Source organism: Lampris incognitus, chromosome 6 (assembly GCF_029633865.1).
Source record: "Lampris incognitus isolate fLamInc1 chromosome 6, fLamInc1.hap2, whole genome shotgun sequence".
NCBI classification, from domain to species: Eukaryota; Metazoa; Chordata; class Actinopteri; order Lampriformes; family Lampridae; genus Lampris; species Lampris incognitus.
In genome coordinates, this window is record NC_079216.1 from 60926404 (window position 1) to 60948194 (window position 21791).

General features: G+C 48.4%; 1 protein-coding gene across 4 annotated transcripts; it reads right to left on the minus strand.

Moving 5' to 3' along the window:
* Nucleotides 1–64: 64 nt before the first annotated feature.
* On the minus strand, nt 65–21764 carry dapk2b (death-associated protein kinase 2b). Of its 4 annotated transcripts, XM_056281617.1 has the most exons (12): nt 21628–21749; nt 20722–21093; nt 9851–10072; nt 8783–8921; nt 7362–7491; nt 7176–7224; nt 7050–7076; nt 6790–6942; nt 5757–5802; nt 2191–2280; nt 1982–2065; nt 65–1417 (listed from the first exon to the last, which is right to left on the minus strand). In XM_056281617.1, the coding sequence occupies exons 2-12, from the start codon at nt 20796–20798 to the stop codon at nt 1337–1339; spliced, it is 1098 nt and encodes a 365-aa protein (XP_056137592.1). In that variant the 5' UTR covers nt 20799–21093; nt 21628–21749; the 3' UTR covers nt 65–1336. The 4 variants fall into 4 exon arrangements, with proteins under 4 accessions (XP_056137592.1, XP_056137593.1, XP_056137591.1 ...); XM_056281618.1 differs by lacking the exon at nt 2191–2280 and having other exon boundaries at nt 21628–21750; XM_056281616.1 differs by lacking the exons at nt 65–1417; nt 1982–2065; nt 2191–2280 and adding an exon at nt 3568–4949 and having other exon boundaries at nt 20722–20896; nt 21628–21764.
* Between the last annotated feature and the right edge of the window lie 27 nt (nt 21765–21791).

Consider the following 21791-nt stretch of genomic DNA (forward strand, 5'->3'; position numbering starts at 1 on the left):
TTACACAATGACTAATTAAATTAATTTACCTAATAATACTACTCATATAGACAACCAATTGCATTTACTGATTGATTTATTTAACAAAATTTCAGTTGGACATACATACATGTAACATGTAAACAGAAAATTTTGCCTTCTTGCTTTCAACAGTGCATGTTTCAATAAGCTAAGACACAAGTCGAGCTGGAATTAAGACATTGGCTGACGTCTATTTACACCATAAATATATCAAAATATATCCAGATCTATTATTTGCACAAAAATATTCAACGGTCCAATTTTCAAAAAGACTATGTATATCCTTGAAAGCAGGACACGTGTTGCAAGTATTTTCTTTATTATTTTTAGCCCGGACCAAAAAAAGTGGCCTCTGAAAATGAGCAAGTTTAATAATAATAATTAAAAAAAAAGAAAAGAAACATGGCTGTATATCCAGTAACCAGGAGATAACGCTGAAGAGTGTGCAAGCTTCAGGTTATTTCTGACGAGGCAAATGGAGATGTTAACAGTAAACGGCGTTGTTGACACAAGATCTCCGCACGTTAGCAAAGTAAGCAGAAGAACGTGTAAAAAAAAATAAAAATACAGCAGGTTATGAAGATCTGCTTCATCCTTTTCTCCTTTCGGTTGTCTTTGTTTGCAACCATCAGTTTGTTTGATATCCATAGGGCAATTTTCATCCAAATGGCCTTCACATACTGTAGTGTATGCAGCAAGCACAATGAGAAGAAAACTCGCTTTGAACAATCTGCAGCCCAATCCCAAGTGGGAGACTTCCAAGGCCAAAGTTGAGAGGGAACGTTTCTTTTTTCTGCCCTCCGCTCTCGGCTATAGGCCCTGTGTGATGGCCCGGCGGCCTGTCCAGGGTGCCTCCCCGCCTGCCACCCAATGATTGCTGGTATAGGCTCCAGCATCCCTGCGACCCCGAGTAAGGATGAGCGATTTGGATAATGGATGGATGGATGGACTCTCGGCTATATTATAAATTCATACAGTCAAGCCGTCACGATGCAGAAAATACTCGCTGTATTTTTGGAAAGGCAAATTTGATAAATGTGAATGTATATATCAAGAAATACTTCTCCTGAGGGCTACTAAGTGTGCAGCATGGCCTGAGGGAGTCAAAGGTCACCATGCAAGACAGGTTGGCTAGACCACACCTACTGGAGACCGCTGCATTCGCGGCATTCCCAAATAGCTAGCTTGTTCCTTCCCGTAAGCACAAGCTGGTGTTTAAAATATGTCTTAAGTGCAATTTTACAATTTCAGAACGGCCCAAATCCTCAAAACCAACACTCTTTTGACACTGGTGACTAAAGAAAAACAAAAACTTTCAGGAAGTGCTGCTTCTTTTTCTAGTCCTGGGTTTTCTCCTCAGGATCTCTTCTTCATCCTGGTCGCTTTCACAATTCCTCTGAAATAGACCAAGGAGAAAAAAAGGGTGATATAATGTAAGGATTTTGTCCAACAACTCAAAGTGGTCTCTAATTTAAGGAATGAATCGCTGAGTTTCTTTTTTTTTTGGATCCCCCCCCCCTTTTCTCCCCTGTTGTATCCGGCCAATTACCCCCACTCTTCCGAGCCATCCCGGTCGCTGCTCCAGCCCCTCTGCCGATCCGGGGAGGGCTGCAGGGCTCCTCCGATACACGTGGAGTCGCCAGCTGCTTCTTTTCACCTGACAGCGAGGAGTTTCGCCAGGGGGACGTAGCGCGTGGGAGGATCACGCTATTCCCCCCAGTTCCCCCCCGAACAGGTGCACCGACTGACCAGAGGAGGCGCTAGTGCAGCGACCAGGACACATACCCACATCCGGCTTCCCACCAACAGACACGGCCAATTGTGTCTGTAGGGACGCCCGACCAAGCCGGAGGTAACACGGGGATTCGAACCGCCGATCCCAGTGTTGGTAGGCTACGGAATAGACCGCTACGCTACCTGGACGCCCCCGAATCAACAAGTTTCTGAGGTTGGTTCCTACCTCGTCCTCGCCAGACAGTTTAGGATGGCCCTTTTTCATCATGCGTGTCAAGTGGTTGCAGAGAGCCACAATTCTGAACGACAGCTGTGGGGAAAACAAAACGGCACATCAGCAAGTCACAAAAATGTCACACCTTCGAGGGAGACGCCCCCTCCCCCCCCCCCCCGTTCGCTTTTACGCCCAGATCCTCCCAAGATGCCCCGTTTTACCTTCCATCTGCGTCTGGCATACTGTCTCCGGAAGTTCTCCAAGTTAACCACCGACAGCCTCTTCACCATGGCCTGTCTTGAATTCGAGGGCTGAGGAGACAGCGTGGAGGATGAAGACGACAACAATAACAGAGGACGTGCACGTCAAGTTGCTATCGAACAGGTCAATGCATTTTCAAACAGCTCCGCAGTGGCACGGCTCCGGTCCAAATACTTGTTTCTTTAAATACAAGTACGTCCGAGACTAATGAGGAACTTGTGAGATTACGACGGATAAATAAACAAGCTTTTATTTTAGTGTTGTGTGCATATCAGAAGACAAATACGAATATATCCAGTGAGGTGCCGAGAGAGACCACACGTCAACATGTAAAATAAATCGCATGACAACATACATGTAATATAGGACACAGTTACTCGAGAACGAAGCAGAAAGGCTTCATCTTGACCGAGTTTTAAAACAACATAATTGATATATAATTGAATATAATATTACATTCAAAATACAGTTTGAAAGTACCATAACGTGTTCTGCGTGCTGGCTCGTTGAACCTCAAGTAAAGAAATAAAAATAAGGTGTCTAAAGCAAAACACATGAAGTTGGCCTAAAATCAAAGTGCACATTCGGTATTCAGTTTAACCATAAAAAAAACAAACTAACGTGAACCCCCCCCCCCCCCAGCCCCACCAATAACAAAAATTCACTACTAACTGAAGATGTAACTTCAAAACTCAACGACGCCTGTAAACCACAAAACGTAAATGGAATGAAAAAATAAATTAATAAAGAGTGAAATTCTGCTGCGTTAAAGACTTGACCCTGTTCTCGGTGGTCGCGACAGTAAAACAGAATAATCCTCACCGGCAGGGATCCGCATCATTCCTCCACATATCACATCAATAAACCGCATCTGAGCTGAAACACCGGCAATTCGTCCACAAACGGGCTGAACGGCCTTCATCTTCTTCTCATCACCCACAGCTGGTTTATTTGTAACCGCTGCTATGGATGACCTCTAATTAGTCTGATGTCCCCTAATTAGGCTAAGTGATATAAAATCAATGTAAGCTAAAAAAAATAAAATAAACTAACCCCCCCCCCCATTTGTTAAATCAAATTTCACAAATGGGCCCCGAGGTGGACTGGCGGCCTGTCCAGGGTGTCTCCCCCAGTGACTGCTGGGATAGGCTCCAGCATCCCCGTGACCCTGAGAGCAGGATAAGCAGTTCAGATAATGGATGGATGGATGGAATTCAACTAATCATCTTTTTGGCAAATAAAGTCCATCCATCCATCCATCCATCCATTATCTGAACCGCTTATCCTGCTCTCAGGGTCGGGGGGGATGCTGGAGCCTATCCCAGCAGTCATCGGGCGGCAGGTGGGGAGACACCCTGGACAGGCCGCCAGGCCATCACACAGGGCCCACACACATACACACACATTCATACCTAGGGACAATTTAGTACGGCCGATTCACCTGACCTGCATGTCTTTGGACGGAAGAAACCGGAGCGCCCGGAGGAAACCCACACAGACATGGGGAGAACATGCAAACTCCACACAGAGGACGACCCGGGACGACCCCCCCAAGGTTGGACTACCCCGGGGCTCGAACCCAGGACCTTCTGGCTGTGAGGCGACCGTGCTAACCACTGCGTCACCGCGCCGCGCAAATAAAGTCAACGTCTTGAAATTATATAAGCCCCTTTCAAGGGGACATATTCCTGGTATTGTTTTTTGGAAATATTTGTTTATCTGTCCTTCAATAACTTAATAGAAACTGGATGATCTGATTAAATTTTGGAGGCAACTGGGTCGACGTCATTCTTTCAAAATCGAAATATTTTTTTTTTTGGGCTACGACTGTCAAAAATGGTTCGATTTACTTCAAACTGGACACCAAAGTGTTTCAAACCTACAGAAATACAAACAAAAATACACATTTCTACCCATCACCAAAGTGATGAATGCATTGTTTTGAAGAGTGATAGCGGTCAACATTCGGGGGGAGGGGGGGGGTGAAGTCAAGGGCCTGGGTTTGTTATGCCTGGCACAGCTTGTTTTAAGATTAAGTTATGATCAATGTCATCCTACTTCTGTCCTTCTTATCTACAAGTTAACTAGACTCTGCGATTGGTTTTGTGGGCTCCGACTGCAGTTCTCCTCCGCAGGAGCTGTGGAGCAGCTCCTTCAGGGCCTGGTTCCTCTCTTTACTCAGACTGCCGCCGTTGACGTGGCCGTTGGCTCCTTCGTGATGCAGGGAGCCCGTGACCTCCTGCAGCCACTGCACCTCGGCGTTCAGCTCCTCCCTGAGCGCGCTCAGCTGGCTCTGCCTCTCGTGGTACTTCCCACCGACGCTCTCGAGGCAGGCGTCCACGTCCCTTATGTCCTCCTGCAGGAGCCTCCTGGTGGCCTCCACTTTGTGCAACTCGTAGCGCGCCTGAGAAAGCCGGCTCCTAGCGCTCTCACTCTCCTCCTTGTACCAGGCCTCCTTCTCATTGTAGATGGAGAGCAGCGCTTCGATGTCATCCTGCAGGGCGCGGTGGGCTTCTGCCACATCGGACAGCCCCGTCTCCATCAGGCTGATGTCCTGCACCACGTGGGCGTAGCGCTCAAAGTTGGCGTACGTGTTGTTTGAGGGCGTGCTGGAGTGAGACTGTATGGTGTACTCCTTAAGACGCTTGGCCTTCAGCTGACATGGCTCCACTCTCTTCTTGGCCTCGGGGGCGGAGTCATCGTCCGCGTGGCTGTGGGACTTCAAGACAGAGGGGGGTGGAGGAACACTGAGTGAGATCCTGTCTCATCCGAGCAGCTTTGAAAACAAACGTAGCAGCGGGCGCCTTTTTGCAGCCATGGCGCCACGTGATTAGTGTGTAAACCTACAGGAAAAGCAGGTGAGAGAGAGAGCCAGCCCAAAACACATCATTCCCACGTCTAGTGTGCTGCATTTCTTGGTCTCCGTGCTCCAAAAACGGAGGGGGGGGGGGGGGGGAGATGCGTCCCAAAGCGAAACACTCACATGCATGTCAGCAGCCAGTACAGTGGAGCAAACTTTTCCTACATTATTTATGTAACATTTGTAAAGCGTCCAAACCGTGCAGTCCAAAAAACAAAACAAAACATAACTTTGGCCTCCTCTCTCAGCTCTGAGCTCTGCTAACTAACGTCAGCCAGCATTACACTTTCAGGCTGCAACAGCCAGAGGGAGCCTGTCCAAGACGTGTGGTGCCGCATGTTTCAACAGGTGAAAGTTCAGCGAATAGCCCCAGAGGAGGGGTGTGGTGCGATGGCGTCAATGTGCTACGTTTTGCATAGGCCAAACTTTGCATAGTTATTTGGAAAGGCTGGGGAATTTATGCTCACAGATTTAGATATACGCTACTCTAATTTCCATTTGCAGCTAAATAATGTTGGTTACCAAACGGGAAGTTCAGGTCTGTCACCCTGGACATCCAAGTTAGAACACGGCTAAATGTTCTTTTAGTATGTTAAAGCAGTATGATGACGGGTATCTGCAGGTTATGACAGTATAAACACGTGCTTTTCTACACCATGTACATACCTTGATCCAGGGATGGTTGAGAGCGTCTTGTATTGTCAACCGCTTTCTAAAAAGTACAACCAAAAGGAAAAAAAATTGTAAAAACAGTATTAAATAAATTGATAAAAAGACAGACAGGCAGACATATAAGAACACAATATAGTCAAACAGACTAGTCTTGCATTTTTAGTTCCTTATGCAGCCTGAAACTAAAATACTTGCTGATGAGACACATACACACATACATACACAGATAGATACAAAGACACAGATAGATAGATACAAAGACACATGGATGATTAGATCCAAGTTTAAGAAACAATGTAACTAAATATGAGAGAGAGATTACACGTTACGCTACAATTTACATTATCCTTTGAGAACCGCAATTAGAATGAAAAGCAAAGCTCAGATGTTTGGGTGGTGTCGTGGTCTAATATACGTTAGCGTCGCAACGCTGAGGTTCACGGGTGCCGCCGGGAACGCTGTTGGCAGCGTTCCTGGGTGGGGCGGCAGTAAGGGGTAATGTGTCCGACCGAACAATTAGTAACTCCTTCAGGGGAGCGGGCCAACTGCACAGCTGCGGAGGGATCTGGGGAGAAGGGTTGTGGGTGTCTGCGAGCTCCAGCAGAAACCTGCAGCTGGCAGATGAAAAGGACTGACCGGTGATTCGTGTGTCGGAGGACACACGTGGTAGTTCGCATGCTCGCCAAACCACTGCTGGAGACGAGGGAGTCGGGACAAATTGTGAGAAAATAAAAAGTAAAAGAATTGAAGTAAAAAAAAAAAATCACCATCCCTCCCTCCCTCCCTCCCTCCCTCTCTCTGTCTGGGGAGAGAAGAAACGCGTCCCTGCTCTGCGCTGCAGATTGCTGTGGCCGGGCTGCCCTTTCGTACGTGTCCGGGGCTGGCTTGAGCCGTTCAATCCCAGTAAGCCTCGTGGATTTATTGCGGCGAAACCTCTAAACACAAGGCTTTTACTTGTGCTCGTCAGACTTGACCTTTGGCCTTCCACCTCTCTTAACGTGCGCGGCGAGAGACCCGATCCTTTTACCTCGTGTCTTTCTCCAGGAGTTGCCGTATGAAGCTCTTCGCGAGCTCGCTTGTACTGCTGAAGAACTCCTCGTCGAACTGGTAGCTCATCGCCGAGATGTTCCCCAGAGTCTCCTGCTTCGTGTCACCGAGAAAGGGCGACGCGCCACTTAGGCTGAAACAACGACAGCAAAGCGCACGCACATGTAACAAATGGGTTTCCTCGATAATAGTTTTAATTGTTCGGACTGTGATTCACGACACCAAAGCCGCCCTACTTACAGGATATACGTGATGACTCCGATGCTCCTGTGAAGTTCAACACACAATTAATGAGGAGAAACGCTCTGCGCTCTGTTCTAACGAAAGGCCCGTATAGCGGGGGGGGGGTAATTAAGGGGCTCTTACCACATGTCTGCCTCCAACCCCAGCGGCTCATAGTTGACTATCTCCGGAGCTGAAAATAGACACGGCAGCGTACTGCATCACACACACAACAGCGAGCCAAGGAAAAACAGTCCTCTCAAAATGTTCTGCATTGCGCACAGTTGTGTCACTGGCACAGCTGTACGTCCTGCTCGGGAAAACACTTACCGACAAATTCGGGGGTGCCGAAAATGTTTTTGAAGTCCGCCCCGGCTTCCATCTTATGAGCCAGGCCGAAGTCTATGAGCTTGATGCGTGGCAGAGGGACGTTCTTGTCCAGCAGCATTATATTTTCCGGCTGTGAAGTCAGCGAAAGAAAGAGGCCGTAACGGTGAACAGAGAGTCCTACGAATGTTAAGAACGAATGATGCACAAAGCAGAACGATGCAAGTCGCCCATTTCAAATATTGTCTTTTTATTGCAATGGTTTTCCTCATCGTGGTGTATGAAAAGCGTATTGGAAAAGTGTGTTTTTCCACACGAACTTCGTTGGTAATAGCGGCATAGACGTGGTAGCTTCTGCGTAGGTATCGACCCGTCGTAATGACTGTTTTCATTGTATTGAATTACCGTTTCCCATCAACACTGTTGCAATACACGCTTTTTGACCTTTAAATCAATATGAATGTCAAAAGCTCCGTGACGCCAACATGGACCGGCTAGACGGCTCGACACTTCCCTGCACCGACTTGGGATACCTTTAACCATAACGTTTTAATGTCCCGCACATCTGGGCTGCCTGGAAGTAGTGAATAGCCCTTCGCTGATGGACCTCAAGCTATTTCTCTCCTCGCCCAACTAAAAAGCACCCGAAGTGAATGTAGGAGAGGCGCCACTGCAAAAACAGGATGGAAACTATCAGAGAATAGTGCGGGTGATAGCCTCGCAATGACGAGGAGATAACCTTGTGGTGTCTGTGTCTAACTGTCTGCACCTAAGCCAGAGAGCAAAGGAAGGATGCGAGACCCTGAACTGTGAGACACATGCTACTGTGACAACATGTACACCTAAACATAGTCCACAGTAACTCCTGCTCAAATCTCCACCTCCTGGAGTGCAGAGGTCAAAGATGAGTTGCGCCACAAAACACAGGCCCCCAAACGAATTATTTCACAGGGGGGTGTCCGGGTAGCATAGCGGTCGATTCCGTTGCCTACCAACACAGGGATCGCCGGTTCGAATCCCTGTGTTACCGCCGGCTTGGTGAGGCGTCCCTACGGACACAATTGGCTGTGTCTGCGGGTGGGAAGCCGGATGTAGGTATGTGTCCTGGTAGCTGCACTAACACCTCCTCTGGTAGGCCGGGGCGCCTGTTCGGGAGGGGGAAGTGGGGGGGAATAGCGAGAGCCTCCCACGCGCTACAGCTCTCTGGCGAAACTCCTCACTGTCAGGTGAAAAGAAGCAGCTGGCGACTCCACATGTATGGGAGGAGGCATGTGGTAGTCTGCAGCCCTTGGCGACCGGGATGGTTCGGAGAGTGGGGTAATTGGCCAAATGCAATTGGGGAGAAAAAAAAAGGGGGGGGTCCAAAAAAAAAATTCACACATGTGATGTGCAGCTGGAGTATTTCACTCGAAGGCCCGTCATACCTTTAGATCAAAGTGTGCGATCCTCTTGGAGTGGAGATACTGGACTCCATCTAGGATCTGTTTGATGAACTGAGTAGCCTCCTCTTCGCTCAAAGACTCCTTCTGAGCCAAGAAGTCAAACAGCTCTCCTCCAGAAACTCTGCAACACACACACACAGACACACTCCCATCCTGAATGAGTCACACCACTCAGTTGGTACACACCATACCGGACTACTCTCTCACTGCTCATATATTCTTGCGTGTAGTCAGTATACCGACGGATTGGTCATGGATGCCTTGGATGCCTTTGTTTGTGGCAATAACGCTTTTATTTTGCTTCCCCGAGGCCCCCGACTTTGGAAATCTTACATAAATAATGTGCTTCCAGCCCTCTGTCTGCAGAGCAGTGCATGACTTGTGATTGAGAAGTGTAATATAAAATAACCTGTCATTATACAATTCACTCTTGCGTTAATTGGACTGAACTTTCAGTTAGTACTAATTGGGGGGCCTGCAAATTTCCGGGCGCCATCTGGCGCTAAACGGTAGCCCCTCTGAGGCCTCTCTCCATCCAACACATTATTGACTCAGTGGGAGACCTTTAGTTCTCTGGGCCTGCATGACCCTGACTGAGGCTTTCAGCAAACACAGGACTGACAAACGTACCATGTGCAGGCAGGCAAACATGTACACACAGAGCAGATCGTTCCTCCAAACAAACACGAGGCCAGTATTGATCTAGGACATGGAGCTAAACTGGGCTGCATGCCTCAAAGATAACACTGACTTTGTGGGGTTTTTTCATCACAGCAAAACACCACATCATGGGTGTACAGCATAATCCTCAGCGCACACGAGAAAACCCATACATACGGGTTTGGATTCGCTCACGTTGAAGATTTGGTATTTCCTGAGGGGCTATCACTGCTGTTAACGTGACAAGCGTGAGAAATGTCCACTGTATAGGACAGTGTAAGGGTACTGAATAAACCCCACTGTGTATAAAATGCAGGGGTAGGAGGTGCCGCGGTGTATTCTGTTGTCGCTGTTCAGTAAGGTAACGGCGATACCATCGGGGTGACTCACAGTTCAAGGATAAGCACCACGTCTGTACGGTTCTCGTAAACATCGTGTAGTGTTACTATGTTGGGATGCTGAATCTGCTGCAGGATGTCCACCTCCCTCTCGATCTCTTCTCTTCTCACGCCGCGTCTGCTGGCTCGACTCTGGCGCTTTTTAATGAACTTGGCCGCAAACTCCAGGCCGGTGCTCTTCTCTGTGCAGCGCTTGACGATGGCAAACTGCCCGCTGGAGAGAGTGAGACAAACAGAGGACGGTCACATCACTTCTGACTGCAACTGTTAGGAAGGGAGCCAGTGGGATCTAGCTCGGAGAAGCCGCAGAGGAGTTCTGGTCTAACATGAGAAAGCCAACCAACTGAGGAGGGCCCCAAATACCCTCATGACATTATTAAAGAGTCAAGCATAAAACAAAGTTTAACTAGTCATACTTTACACGATGCAATACTCTTTACCCATCCCCATCGGGAAACATAACATGGAAGGAAGGACTCGAGTCCATGTTTGACCGGGCTGGTTGACATTTGATGAGTTAACAATTTTGTTGCTATGAAGAATTCAGTCACAAAACATTAACGCATTCATTTAGTCAGAGAAAAAAAAATAAACCAGATGTCCATCCTTCAATGTCTCTAAACTTAAATTCTAATTTTGACATCCATTGTTTTCCCCAGCCGAGCTCTCTTGTCTACGTGAAAGCAGGTGTCCAAGTTTCAAGTGGTTGGATATCCCACTTTGAGCTGAACCTCTTCACACCCGTAACGGCTAATGTGTTTTAGACGGAGTGGGATGTTCCATAATTTCCTGTTTCCCAGCCAGACGGAGAACAATGACATATGCAGGCATGTGGACAGAATTGCTATCCTCCTACTCTCCAAGCAGTGTTCCTGCCAAGTTTCTGAAGCATCCTCAAGAGTCACGCCACTAAAAAAAAAAAAAACCTAAATATTTCACAACAGAGGGGTGGCTTACAGACCCCTCTTTGAGGATCGCTATTTCTTCTCGTTTTAAAACAGATTTAGAGCATTTTCGTAGTTTGAGGAGCTTTAATTCCGAGCTTCGTTGACCCGACTTGAAACCCGTTGGTCAATAAAGACAGGATGACTCGGCTTACGCAGTCACCGGGGTCGGGGGGTGGTAGCGGGGGTTGAAATTTTCCAATGCATTGTCACGCTCCCTGATATAATTATGGAGTTGTGTCTGTTTAGGTATTTATTAGTCATACGATATTTCTTTCGCTCTATGCCTGATGTGGCGACAGCGTGAGCGGGGAGGATGAGGAGCAATCAATAGTCGTTTGTCACCCAGCTAAATTGCATGTTGTGTCTCCCTACGGGCAGTATTATCAGAATAACACCTGCTATCTCAGAGCTGGCCCAACGGGTCACTGTCGTCACTTTAACTGTTCCTGCCTAACTGGCTGCCCGCTGTGGGCATTTCACCTCCCCTCTCAGTATCTCAGGCTTTAAATAAAAAAAAAAAAAGGGGGGGCTGGCGTGGTGGTACAGTGAACAACAAGGCACCATGTGGGCGAGCTTATGAGTGAATGTTATCTTTGTCTCGAGAGGAGCACTCTGGCAAGTATGTGCTCCAAAACACTGAATGCCGTGCAATTAGAAGTAGGTCTACGCCACACATATGAGGCTTTATTAAGCCGCGAGGGAGCAGTTCTGCAGAATTCTCAAGGCTGTTTGATACCAATACCTTACATCTTACGCAACGCGAGAGAAGCTTAAGGCTGTGGGGGACAGATAGCGACAGGCAGCGGATTTTGGACTCGAGTCTCTAAAGAGATTCTGGGGTGGCTGTGATGGGCTGTCCAGGCTGTGTCCCAGACTATCAGGGCCCCTCGGCTAAGAATAGCCCTGGCTGAGTGCTCATCTTCCACCTGCCATCTCTCTGCTGCCGGGCGGAAGAAATGGGCCCTGCTGAGCCGGTGGCGTAGGAGGCGGAGGGGAGAAGGTGGGGTGCCGGGGGACCGCGGACGGGGTTCAGAAGTGGTACAGAGGGGATGCGTGCACGTGTAGCGTGCACTCGCATTGTTTCAAAGTACACTCGAACAGCGACCGCTCCTGAATATCAGGAGGCCCCTTTAACTGCGTTAAGCTGTGAATACACAAACAGTAAGAACCGGTTCCGTGTCATTTGACTTCACCTTACAGTCAAGAGAGGTGGGTCTGGTTTTCTTTAAGTCTTTATTTACCTACAGGGTAGGTTGCCTAACCCCATTCGCTCTTTATTGGGAGACAGGTACACAGCCCGGCTGACTCGTAACAGGAGCCATTCGTTTGTTTTTCCGTGGATGCCCATGTCTAAAAAAAAAAAAGGGAGCTAAATTCTCCTTTTTAGGGACCATAACATAACTGAACCAATCACACCCCCCCCCATCTAGTCTTTGGTTTGCGGTTTTACATTCAAGTTCACGTTTCGTGTACAATCGAGCAGGTTTTCACACTTGCGGGTATCCAACACTGTGGGATGCTCCGTGTTAATAACAAAAGGATAAAAGCTATACAGACAATGAGGGAATCTAACATCGATGAGTGTGTCAGAACTCTGGAGGGAATTCGGGGGACAACGCAACCACAGGAACTGCCGCGGCCGGGACGCGAACCCGTGTCGCCCGCACCGCAGGAGGCATCGCTAAGAAGACACGCTGGCCGCTAGCTGGCGGGTCTGACACTTAAGTCGAGCGGTTAGCGATGCCTCCTGCGGTGCGGGCGATACGGGTTCGCGTCCCGGCCGCGGCAGTTCCCGTGGTTGCGTTGTCCCCCCCGAATTCGCTACAATACGATTACAAGTAAGGAGTTTACAGGAGGACTGCGTTTGAAAACAGGACGAGGCTCAGTAACTAGGGGGCGCCATACAACCACACGGACGCGGTCGACGCGCTTGGCTAAACGTACCCCCACGTGCTACACCCGCTCTCCGTCAGCGCGGCCCGAGTACGGCGGGTCACATGACGTCACATACTCCGGAAGCGCAAAACTACGGGAACGAAAGAGAGGGTCCGTTCCGATTGCCCGCAGTTGTGCGATTGCGGCCTTAGATACGCGTCCGTGCGTGTCAGATGGCTCTCCAGCGCGTGGCGTGTCCCGGAAGACATATAACGCGCCGCCTCAGTGACGTTTGATAAATGACACCTGCCGGCGGCAAACTGAAACGCCGAAGGACACAACAGCTTCAACAGCGGCAACTAGTGGGGGGAAGATGATATTGCCTCACACACACACACACACACACACACACACACACACACACACACACACACACAAACGCACGCGCACGCGCACACCGTCGTCTTAAAATACTAAGCCTATTACAGCGGATGCTGCGCATCACTTTGGAGGGCACAGCAGCAGACAGTGATGCCATCATGTTGAGCCCTGAGCATCACGCTAACTACTTTAAGGCAGTTACTGTGACGTCATCAAAGGGCGTCCTAATTGTTTTTTTTTAAATCTTTATTAAAACAACAGATTTAGTGTACAGAGGAGAGTACACAGAACGAACACACATAACAAAGGAGCCAGGGGTACCATTCCATTAGACATTAAAAGACACACATAAATTAAAAGTTTTGGCAGCCTTTTTGTTGGTAGTAGAAATAAGTTTCACATATTGTTCAATTTCTTTCAAGATAACCACAAAAAAAGGGGGGTTTTGTTTGTGAATTTGCTTAGGTGAATAAACATTTTTTTGCCAGTATTATTAATAGTTTTATTATGAAAAAAAATATTTGTCATCTATTTTGGGGAGGGGGGGTCATCAAAATATCTGTCATCTTTTTGGGGGTGTTTAAAGAAACCAAATACTACATTCTCCCATCATAAAACAACAATGGGTTTTTTTTCTCAGAGTACACTTGTGACAGCAAGTGTGGACTTGCGCACTCTGCGGAAACGAGTGTGGTGAAATGGGATTGGGCAATAGACGGTGTGCAAGCGCATCAGAAGCATTACAGCGGTAGATTCTTGTCAAGACTGTTGCGTTCTGGAACGGTGCTTTCTCGTGTGGTAACAGCGGGACTGGCTGTCTGGACAGGAAAAGGCTGCACCGAAGCAGTTCGAGCTTTGATCGTTCATATCATAGGCCATCGCTACTTCCTGGATGAGCACACGAGCGGTGAAATTTCCCTTTTAAGGATTTATATGGGAACGATATGCTCCTGGGAGGAGGCTCTACATTTCATTACAATTGTTGCGGATTGTTATGCGACCGCTACCTGAAATCATCAAGTGCCTCATTGTGTACTTACTGTAAATCTGTTAACACGGTTCTACTCTGACCCCTCAGCCCCTAATGCACGCCTATCCGTCCTGGAGGAGGGATGCACTTCCTGAGGTTTCTCACATTTTGTTTCCTGGCAGGTTTTTTTTTCTACTGAATCATTCCTCGCTCACATTGAGGGTCTGAGGATAGGGGGTGCTGTACATTGTCCTTTAATCTATGTTCCCGTCTTGGAGAATGTGGTGTGGATATAAAGCTCTCTGTGACCTCACTGCAATGTATGATTTTAGGCCTATGCAAAGAAATTTGACTTGAATGATGGGCCCCTGCTTCGTATCAGGTCACTGGACAACAGAGAGAGAGAGCGTGATTTTTACTTTTTATTTTCCCACAATTTGGCATGTCCGATTCCCTCATCCCCAGCAGTGGTTGGGGAGCACGCAAGCTACCACGTGTGTCCTCTGACACACGAATTGCTGGTCAGTTCTTTTCATTGGCCAGAACTGAGAGAGAAAAGAGAGAGAAAAGGGCCAAATTGGTCTGGGAAGAACGCAAGCTCTAGAGCCGTCGTTGAGATACATACTTATTTACACACACACACACACACACACACAAAGGTAAACTTAAACATCCCTGCACAAACACACATGCATAAATACACCGCAAAAAGAAAAGCAACAGCCTACAATGGGAGGGAGCCCAAGGCGTCTCACATGTTCTCTCTATTCATCCCATCTCTTCCCTGGAGACATCCTTGAAAGGCTCACTCTGTTAGAGATGACCCCGGTAATGCGTGAATATAATCGGAGAGGGGGGGTAAGGCAGTGAAAGAATTGTGCTTTCAAAAGGCATCTGGTTGCCTTGAGGGAAGAATGATCACATAATGGGGGCCGCGATGTCCCAGATTAAACTGTTAAGCAACAATGAACAGACATTATCTGCTGATCGGACAGAAGAAGAGTGGTCTTTATGTTGGAATCATTGTCATGCTGGTGAACGTTGCCCAAGCGTTTTAAACCGCTGGACCCAGACATCGGCATGTCAGGGCTTTTGTGAAGTGTTGTGGAGCGTTGTCATGTAGTGTGGAGTAGGAGCGGAGAGGCTGGGGATGCTGGGAGGGGCATTCTACAACGGGCCAGGCATGCCGGCTGTCTTAGCTTTAAGCTGGCCTCTGGAGCCGAATGCACCATCTCTCTTTGGACTTTCCACTTCCCAACAGCTGAAGGTTATTATCCACAGCCAAGTCGGGAGGAACACTGACAAGCGGCGCCGGCCCAATATCTAAACGCATTTCTGGACTGAACAACCTCCGGGACACCAAGTCAAAGCCAGCTCTGTTATAATTGACCAAACCCTGTCCCTGACCCTCCCTATCAGCGCGGTGATGCGTAGGAAGGGCAGTGTAGCAGCACACACTTTGGACACGTTACTCGTTTAACACTGCGGAAAAATAATGTTTCTAGCCTGCCAAAGAGTAAAGCAGCAATATGTATGGAAATCCAAGTATAGCTCCTCTCTTTTTTTTTTGGTCCCTCTATGTTCCAGTTACAAAAAAAAAGAAAAAGCGCGCCCATAGGTATCCTATGAAGAAGAACGCTGGTTTTTATGCGGTTTTGAGAGAATGACACGTTTGTGGAGAAGCAGGGGTGTGTGAGCGTCCCGGCGCTCCGCACCACACTAACAGGGTGACCTCTGCTAGGGTGGGAACTCCAGGAATGTCCAGGGGGTCAGCAGGGAGTTCCCACTTTGAGGCTGCCTTGAACAAACACATTTTTCACCTACTCCGCCGGCGGAATGCCCACCGCTCCGAGCTGACTACACACTTCCTGCCAGCTAAATACACGCATGCTAATGTCTAAGTCATGTAAACCCAGCATATACGCCTCGGGGGGGGGGGGGTCTGGCACTTTCCTGCAACAATCAGCACCTGTTGGTTCTTTTCACTTCCAGGCATCCCAAGTGAGAACGCGAGTGGAGCGGAATTCACACCGCGACGGCAAACTTCTGCAAACAGAAATCATTTCGCATTACTATTTTATACGCCGTTTTCCATAAAATCCCCTAAAATGTCTGTGAATGTTCTTTCATCCAGGTCGTGGTTATCCAAAGGAGTTGAATCAAGTGCAACTGGACTTGGTATATATCCGTGAAGACGTTTCGCCTCTCATCCAAAAGGCTTCCTCATTTCGTGCCTTTCTGACTAGACCAAGCTAGTCTGACTGAGTCAAATTCTGACTGAGTCAAATTCTGAGTCTCATCACCAGCCAGTCAGACTAGCTCGGTCTAGTCAGAAAGGCACGAAATGAGGAAGCCTCTTGGACGAGAGGCGAAACGTCTTCACGGATATATACCAAGTCCAGTTGCACTTGATTCAACTCCTTTGGATCCCCTAAAATGCACTGCGATACTGGCTGCTCGTCTTAACATCGCTCCTTGCGTCTCGGTGCCGTCCTGCATAACCGTTTCAGTGCCGTTACGTCCAGTTACTATTAGACATCTGGCAAATACATAGTGTCAACGTTTGCATGTAAAAACCCTGCAAAACCACAGTACCTCAGAACTTCCTGTATTCAACAAGTGTGCAACCAGAACAGTATTTCAATTCATTTCCCAAGCTTTGGTACACGACTTCTCCGTATAGACAGAAAAGATACGTCAGATGTTTTCTCCCTCCGTTGCCTTCCGCGTTCACACGAGGCTAAAACGTGAAGGAAGTTTTTTTTTTTCTTCAAAGATTTCAATTCTACTAGAGCTATTCAAAACAATGGCATTTCCCTTGCAACAACAACATCCTGTTTGATGATGAGCATTCCATTCATAAGGACTGTAGGGCAAGTACAGTGTTATGGTGGCCATTGTTGTTTAAACCACAGTAATCCGCAAATAAGGGCTCAGGTATCCCTTGCTCTATAAAGGGGGGGGGGGTCAGGCTTGATTTACCTAAGTGACCTTACATTATGTGGAATCGCACGAAAGCCAGGGCGGCATTAGCGGCAGTCACGTTATTTGTCCAAAGGAATTGTTTACGTGGGTTCTCCGTGTTCCCAGAAGACCCTTTTTCCTCAGCCTCCCGTTTGGAAGGCCGCTTACATAACACGGTCAGCGTCCGCCTGTTCCCGAAAGAGCCAATGGCAGCTGCAGGCCCAAGCACCGCGACACACTCCCTGCATCATTTCTGCGATCGGTTACCGTGGGACAGGTACGGACATCAGCGTAGCTCCACAGATGGGTTTACCCAAAACACTTCCTATCGTTTGTCTTTATGCACGCTCTCAGTAATCCAGGTGAGAAAATCAAATGACCAGATGAACTGATTCAACCTTCTTCGATTTTCTTACCCGGATTATTGAGCATGCATAAAGCCATCTACGTGAAGAGGGAACGACCATCGCTGCACCGAGGGGGGGGGGGGGCTACGAATACATCTGTCGCCATCTTACAATGCTGTGATTGCAAACATTCCCAAATCCTCTGTGAACAGTACACATGGCCACTGAAACGCTAGTTAACGGTCACGCCCATATTTGCATATGAAACCGATGGTTGGTTTCGGTCGTTATGCAACTGTATTGTTTATAATGGGTGGGGGGATACCTGCAGTCAGTTTAGGGCCCTAACACTGTGAACCAATGTTGGGCCGTTGGTGAGCATCTGTGACCCTACGTCGGCACTAGTCGGACTCCTGTCGGCAGCTTTTCGGCCGATTCAGCGCGTTGAATCGGCGGAGCCCATCAGTGAGCGAGATCACTCTGAGTAGCTGTTCAGCTTAGCGTATCAGCCCAGAACGTACATGCTAGCTGGCCGTCGGCTGTAGTCGTTGCGGTGTGTTCAAGTGCTACTTTTTGGCCCAGACGGCAGGCGATGTGAGGCGACGCAACAGTCGGCCTCCGTCGCCGCCGGTCGGTTTGGTGTGTCTGGGCCCTTAGAGTGAAGAAATCAGTGATGAAGCGTGTCTGTCAGTAAACATGGATGAACTGATTCAACCTTCGTTGACTTCTATCATTTGCATGAAGAGAGAAAAAAAAAAAAGTGCAATCGCACAGTTCCCCTATGACATCAATATCTATCAACGTGTGACGCCACATTAGCATAATGAATCACCTTCCATGATTGACGGATTCCACACGTCAGGTTATGACTCTTTAACTCAGGTTCGTCCCCCACCTTCTATGACTGAGGGTTGGGTTATATTTCCATCACGGCAAGCCCATCAGCTTCAGTCTGCAGTCACACAGCAAATGCAAATTGCGAGCAAGGTGGGTTGGCGGCCTCCCCAACCCAGCAGGAAAGTGTTGCGAGGAGAGAATTTAAAAAAAAGAAAAAAGGAACAAGTAGAGACTGGGTCATTGTTTTCTGATCAGAGACAGCTGCTGAGGTGTCGACACGATTCACACCGACAACTCTGCGACACCATAGATGGAGCCCTTCTCATTTTCTGTCACGGACGTCTATGACTTTCAACCACAAACACTTTACACTTCCCCCTGCTGACGAAAGCAGGGGGGCTGAACACATGCAAACCAAACCACAGGTCCTCGACCAGCTCAGCCAACTTCCCAAGCAACAGTCGACTCCGCTCCGGCTCAGCGGCGTCGTCTTCGAAATAAAGCCTTTGCGCCGCGTGAAATCTACAATGGCAGCCTTTTAACCAACCTCCAATTGCCTGAACGTTTAACCTAACGTTGCACGGACAGGATCTGAATGTTTCAAAAGGGGAAGAGATCTGCAGAAATTTACACGAGAGAAATGACTTGAGGGTGTGGAGGCTGGACATGAAATCCTTCCTCTGTCGGTAATAAACGTGTAAACACAGAGGGAAGCTCAATGGCAGGGTATACAGGGATGGTCTGGAGGTAGGGTATATACAGGGATGGTCTGGAGGCAGGGTATACAGGGATGGTCTGGAGGCAGGGTATACAGGGATGGTCTGGAGGCAGGGTATACATGGATGGTCTGGAGGCAGGGTATACAGGGATGGTCTGGAGGTAGGGTATACAGGGATGGTCTGGAGGCAGGGTATACAGGGATGGTGTGGAGGCAGGGTATACAGGGATGGTGTGGAGGCAGGGTATATACAGGGATAGTCTGGAGGCAGGGTATACAGGGATGGTCTGAAAGCAGGGTATATACAGGGATGGTCTGGAGGCAGGGTATACAGGGATGGTCTGGAGGCAGGGTATACAGGGATGGTCTGGAGGCAGGGTATACAGGGATGGTCTGGAGGCAGGGTATACAGGGATGGTCTGAAGGCAGGGTATACAGGGATGGTCTGGAGGCAGGGTATACAGGGATGGTCTGGAGGCAGGGTATACAGGGATGGTCTGAAGGCAGGGTATACAGGGATGGTCTGGAGGCAGGGTATACAGGAATGGTCTGGAGGCAGGGTATACAGGGATGGTCTGAAAGCAGGGTATATACAGGGATGGTCTGGAGACAGGGTATACAGGGATGGTCTGGAGGCAGGGTATATACAGGGATGGTCTGGAGGCAGGGTATATACAGGGAAGGTCTGGAGGCAGGGTATATACAGGGATGGTCTGGAGACAGGGTATACAGGGATGGTCTGAAGGCAGGGTATACAGGGATGGTCTGGAGACAGGGTATATACAGGGATGGTCTGGAGGCAGGGTATATACAGGGATGGTCTGGAGGCAGGGTATATACAGGGATGGTCTGGAGACAGGGTATACAGGGATGGTCTGAAGGCAGGGTATACAGGGATGGTCTGGAGGCAGGGTATACAGGGATGGTCTGGAGGCAGGGTATATACAGGGATGGTCTGGAGACAGGGTATACAGGGATGGTCTGAAGGCAGGGTATACAGGGATGGTCTGAAGGCAGGGTATACAGGGATGGTCTGGAGGCAGGGTATACAGGGATGGTCTGGAGGCAGGGTATACAGGGATGGTCTGGAGGCAGGGTATATACAGGGATGGTCTGGAGACAGGGTATACAGGGATGGTCTGGAGACAGGGTATACAGGGATGGTCTGGAGGCAGGGTATATACAGGGATGGTCTGGAGACAGGGTATACAGGGATGGTCTGGAGGCAGGGTATACAGGGATGGTCTGAGTTTGTCCTCTACGAGTGCACGTTAGACAGACTGAATATGGACTGTGGACGGCACCAGAACACACAGCAGCAGTGTTTGTTTCAGAAGTCACGACAGATCGAGCCCGAGACCGTTTTCCTTTTCACACCTGATCAATCTGTTAACAAGCTGCATGCAGCTTCTCCATCTCTTTTGACCTATTTCCTCTTTGGACATCATTTCCTGGATGACTGCGGTTTTAGGGCCTCGGCCTGCACATCACAATCAGTTCTGAATTATCCTTTCCATTCTCATTACTTTATACAATGTAGAGACATACCCCTGCATGCAGTGCATAGACAAATCTGTTTTTAACAGTATACATATCACACTAAACAGTACTTAAGTCGGTGTCGCCCTATCCTTCACAACTTATCTATTTGAACACAATGACACTCCCAACCTTGAACTTTAATAAGTCAGCTGTTGGCATATCTCCATTTCCCCTAAGTGCAGTAATGAGGACTGACTACTCAACACAAGAGAGGAGATCATCGAAACTACTACTGATTGAGAATTTCCGCCCCAAACTTGAACGTGACGCAACGACACTCACCTCCCCAGCGCTTCGCCAATTTCATAGAAATCTTCAACCTTCTGTTGCTTGAATACTGCCATGCCCGCCGTCCTCATTGATGTGTGTTATCTCCCGAGCGTGCAACACCAACGTCGGTCCTCTGTCCGCTTTATCCAACAGTCTTTTTCCGTCCCGTCTTCCCGAGACACATGCCCTGTCGGGAGAGGAGCGCAGCTCAGTGGTATCCCTGCGGTCCTCTGACACAAGAACCTGCAGTCAGAAGCTCCACCAGCTAGCGTGCATGTCCCAGCTCGCAGCAGTGCATTCCACCCGAGAGGTTCAGCCCCCTCAGGAGCTGCTGGATACTCTAACAGGCACCACCACTACGGGCCATGAGCGAGGCCTTTTATTCTGCCGTGACAGAACAAACGGGGCAGTTAGTCTGCCTTTCACAACCCTAAATGCCGATTAGACAACATTAAGCCCAAGTGCAGCGGGCGTCTTTGCTCAAAAACTCAAGACAACTGAGCCAAGCTGGTTAACTTGGCGGTGTTTAGTTTAGTTCTTGCGATTATTATGGGATTATAGGGAGGAAAAGAAAAAAAAAAGAAAAAGGGGAGAGGGTATTTAGGGCATATCAGATTAGCCCCAGATGACACGAAATATTGGCAATAATGTAAATTTCAGCGAGAACGCTCCGAAAATTGGGACAAATATTCACTTCTTTAATGTTTGGTGCTGTCAGAGTATAATAATAATAATAATAATAAGCGATTCATATGAGAATAAAAACTACCTTGAAAAAAAAAATCAGTGACTCTTTAAAAGTGCATTACTTGAGTTAAACACACAAGTTCTGACAAGTCACACCTTACAACAAAAAAAAAAAGAAAAAGAAAAAAAAAGCTGCTCATAATAACTGTACTATAGTCTAATGTGGCCTACCTTGTGTCAGTGTTGGCGGTGATAAGACAGCAGCATGCTTTTCTCACGTCCTCCGCGGCTGGTCTGAGCGGCTCAGTCTCACCGCCGGCACTTCAGCCTCAACTCCCCTCCACCGACAACTAACACGCTTTTGTTTCCTGCCACGGCTCACAGAGAGACACGTC

What these genes read in the sequence shown, in the direction of transcription:
- dapk2b (XM_056281616.1), bottom strand. Translation starts at nt 20,798, where the DNA reads ATGAGGACGGCGGGCATGGCAGTATTCAAGCAACAGAAGGTTGAAGAT. An exon ending in CTCCTGGAGAAAGACACGAG is followed by an intron (nt 5,803 to 6,789) that starts GTAAAAGGATCG and finishes TGTACTTTTTAG; the next exon opens with AAAGCGGTTGACAATACAAG. An exon ending in TCAACCATCCCTGGATCAAG is followed by an intron (nt 4,950 to 5,756) that starts GTATGTACATGG and finishes TCTGTCTTGAAG; the next exon opens with TCCCACAGCCACGCGGACGA.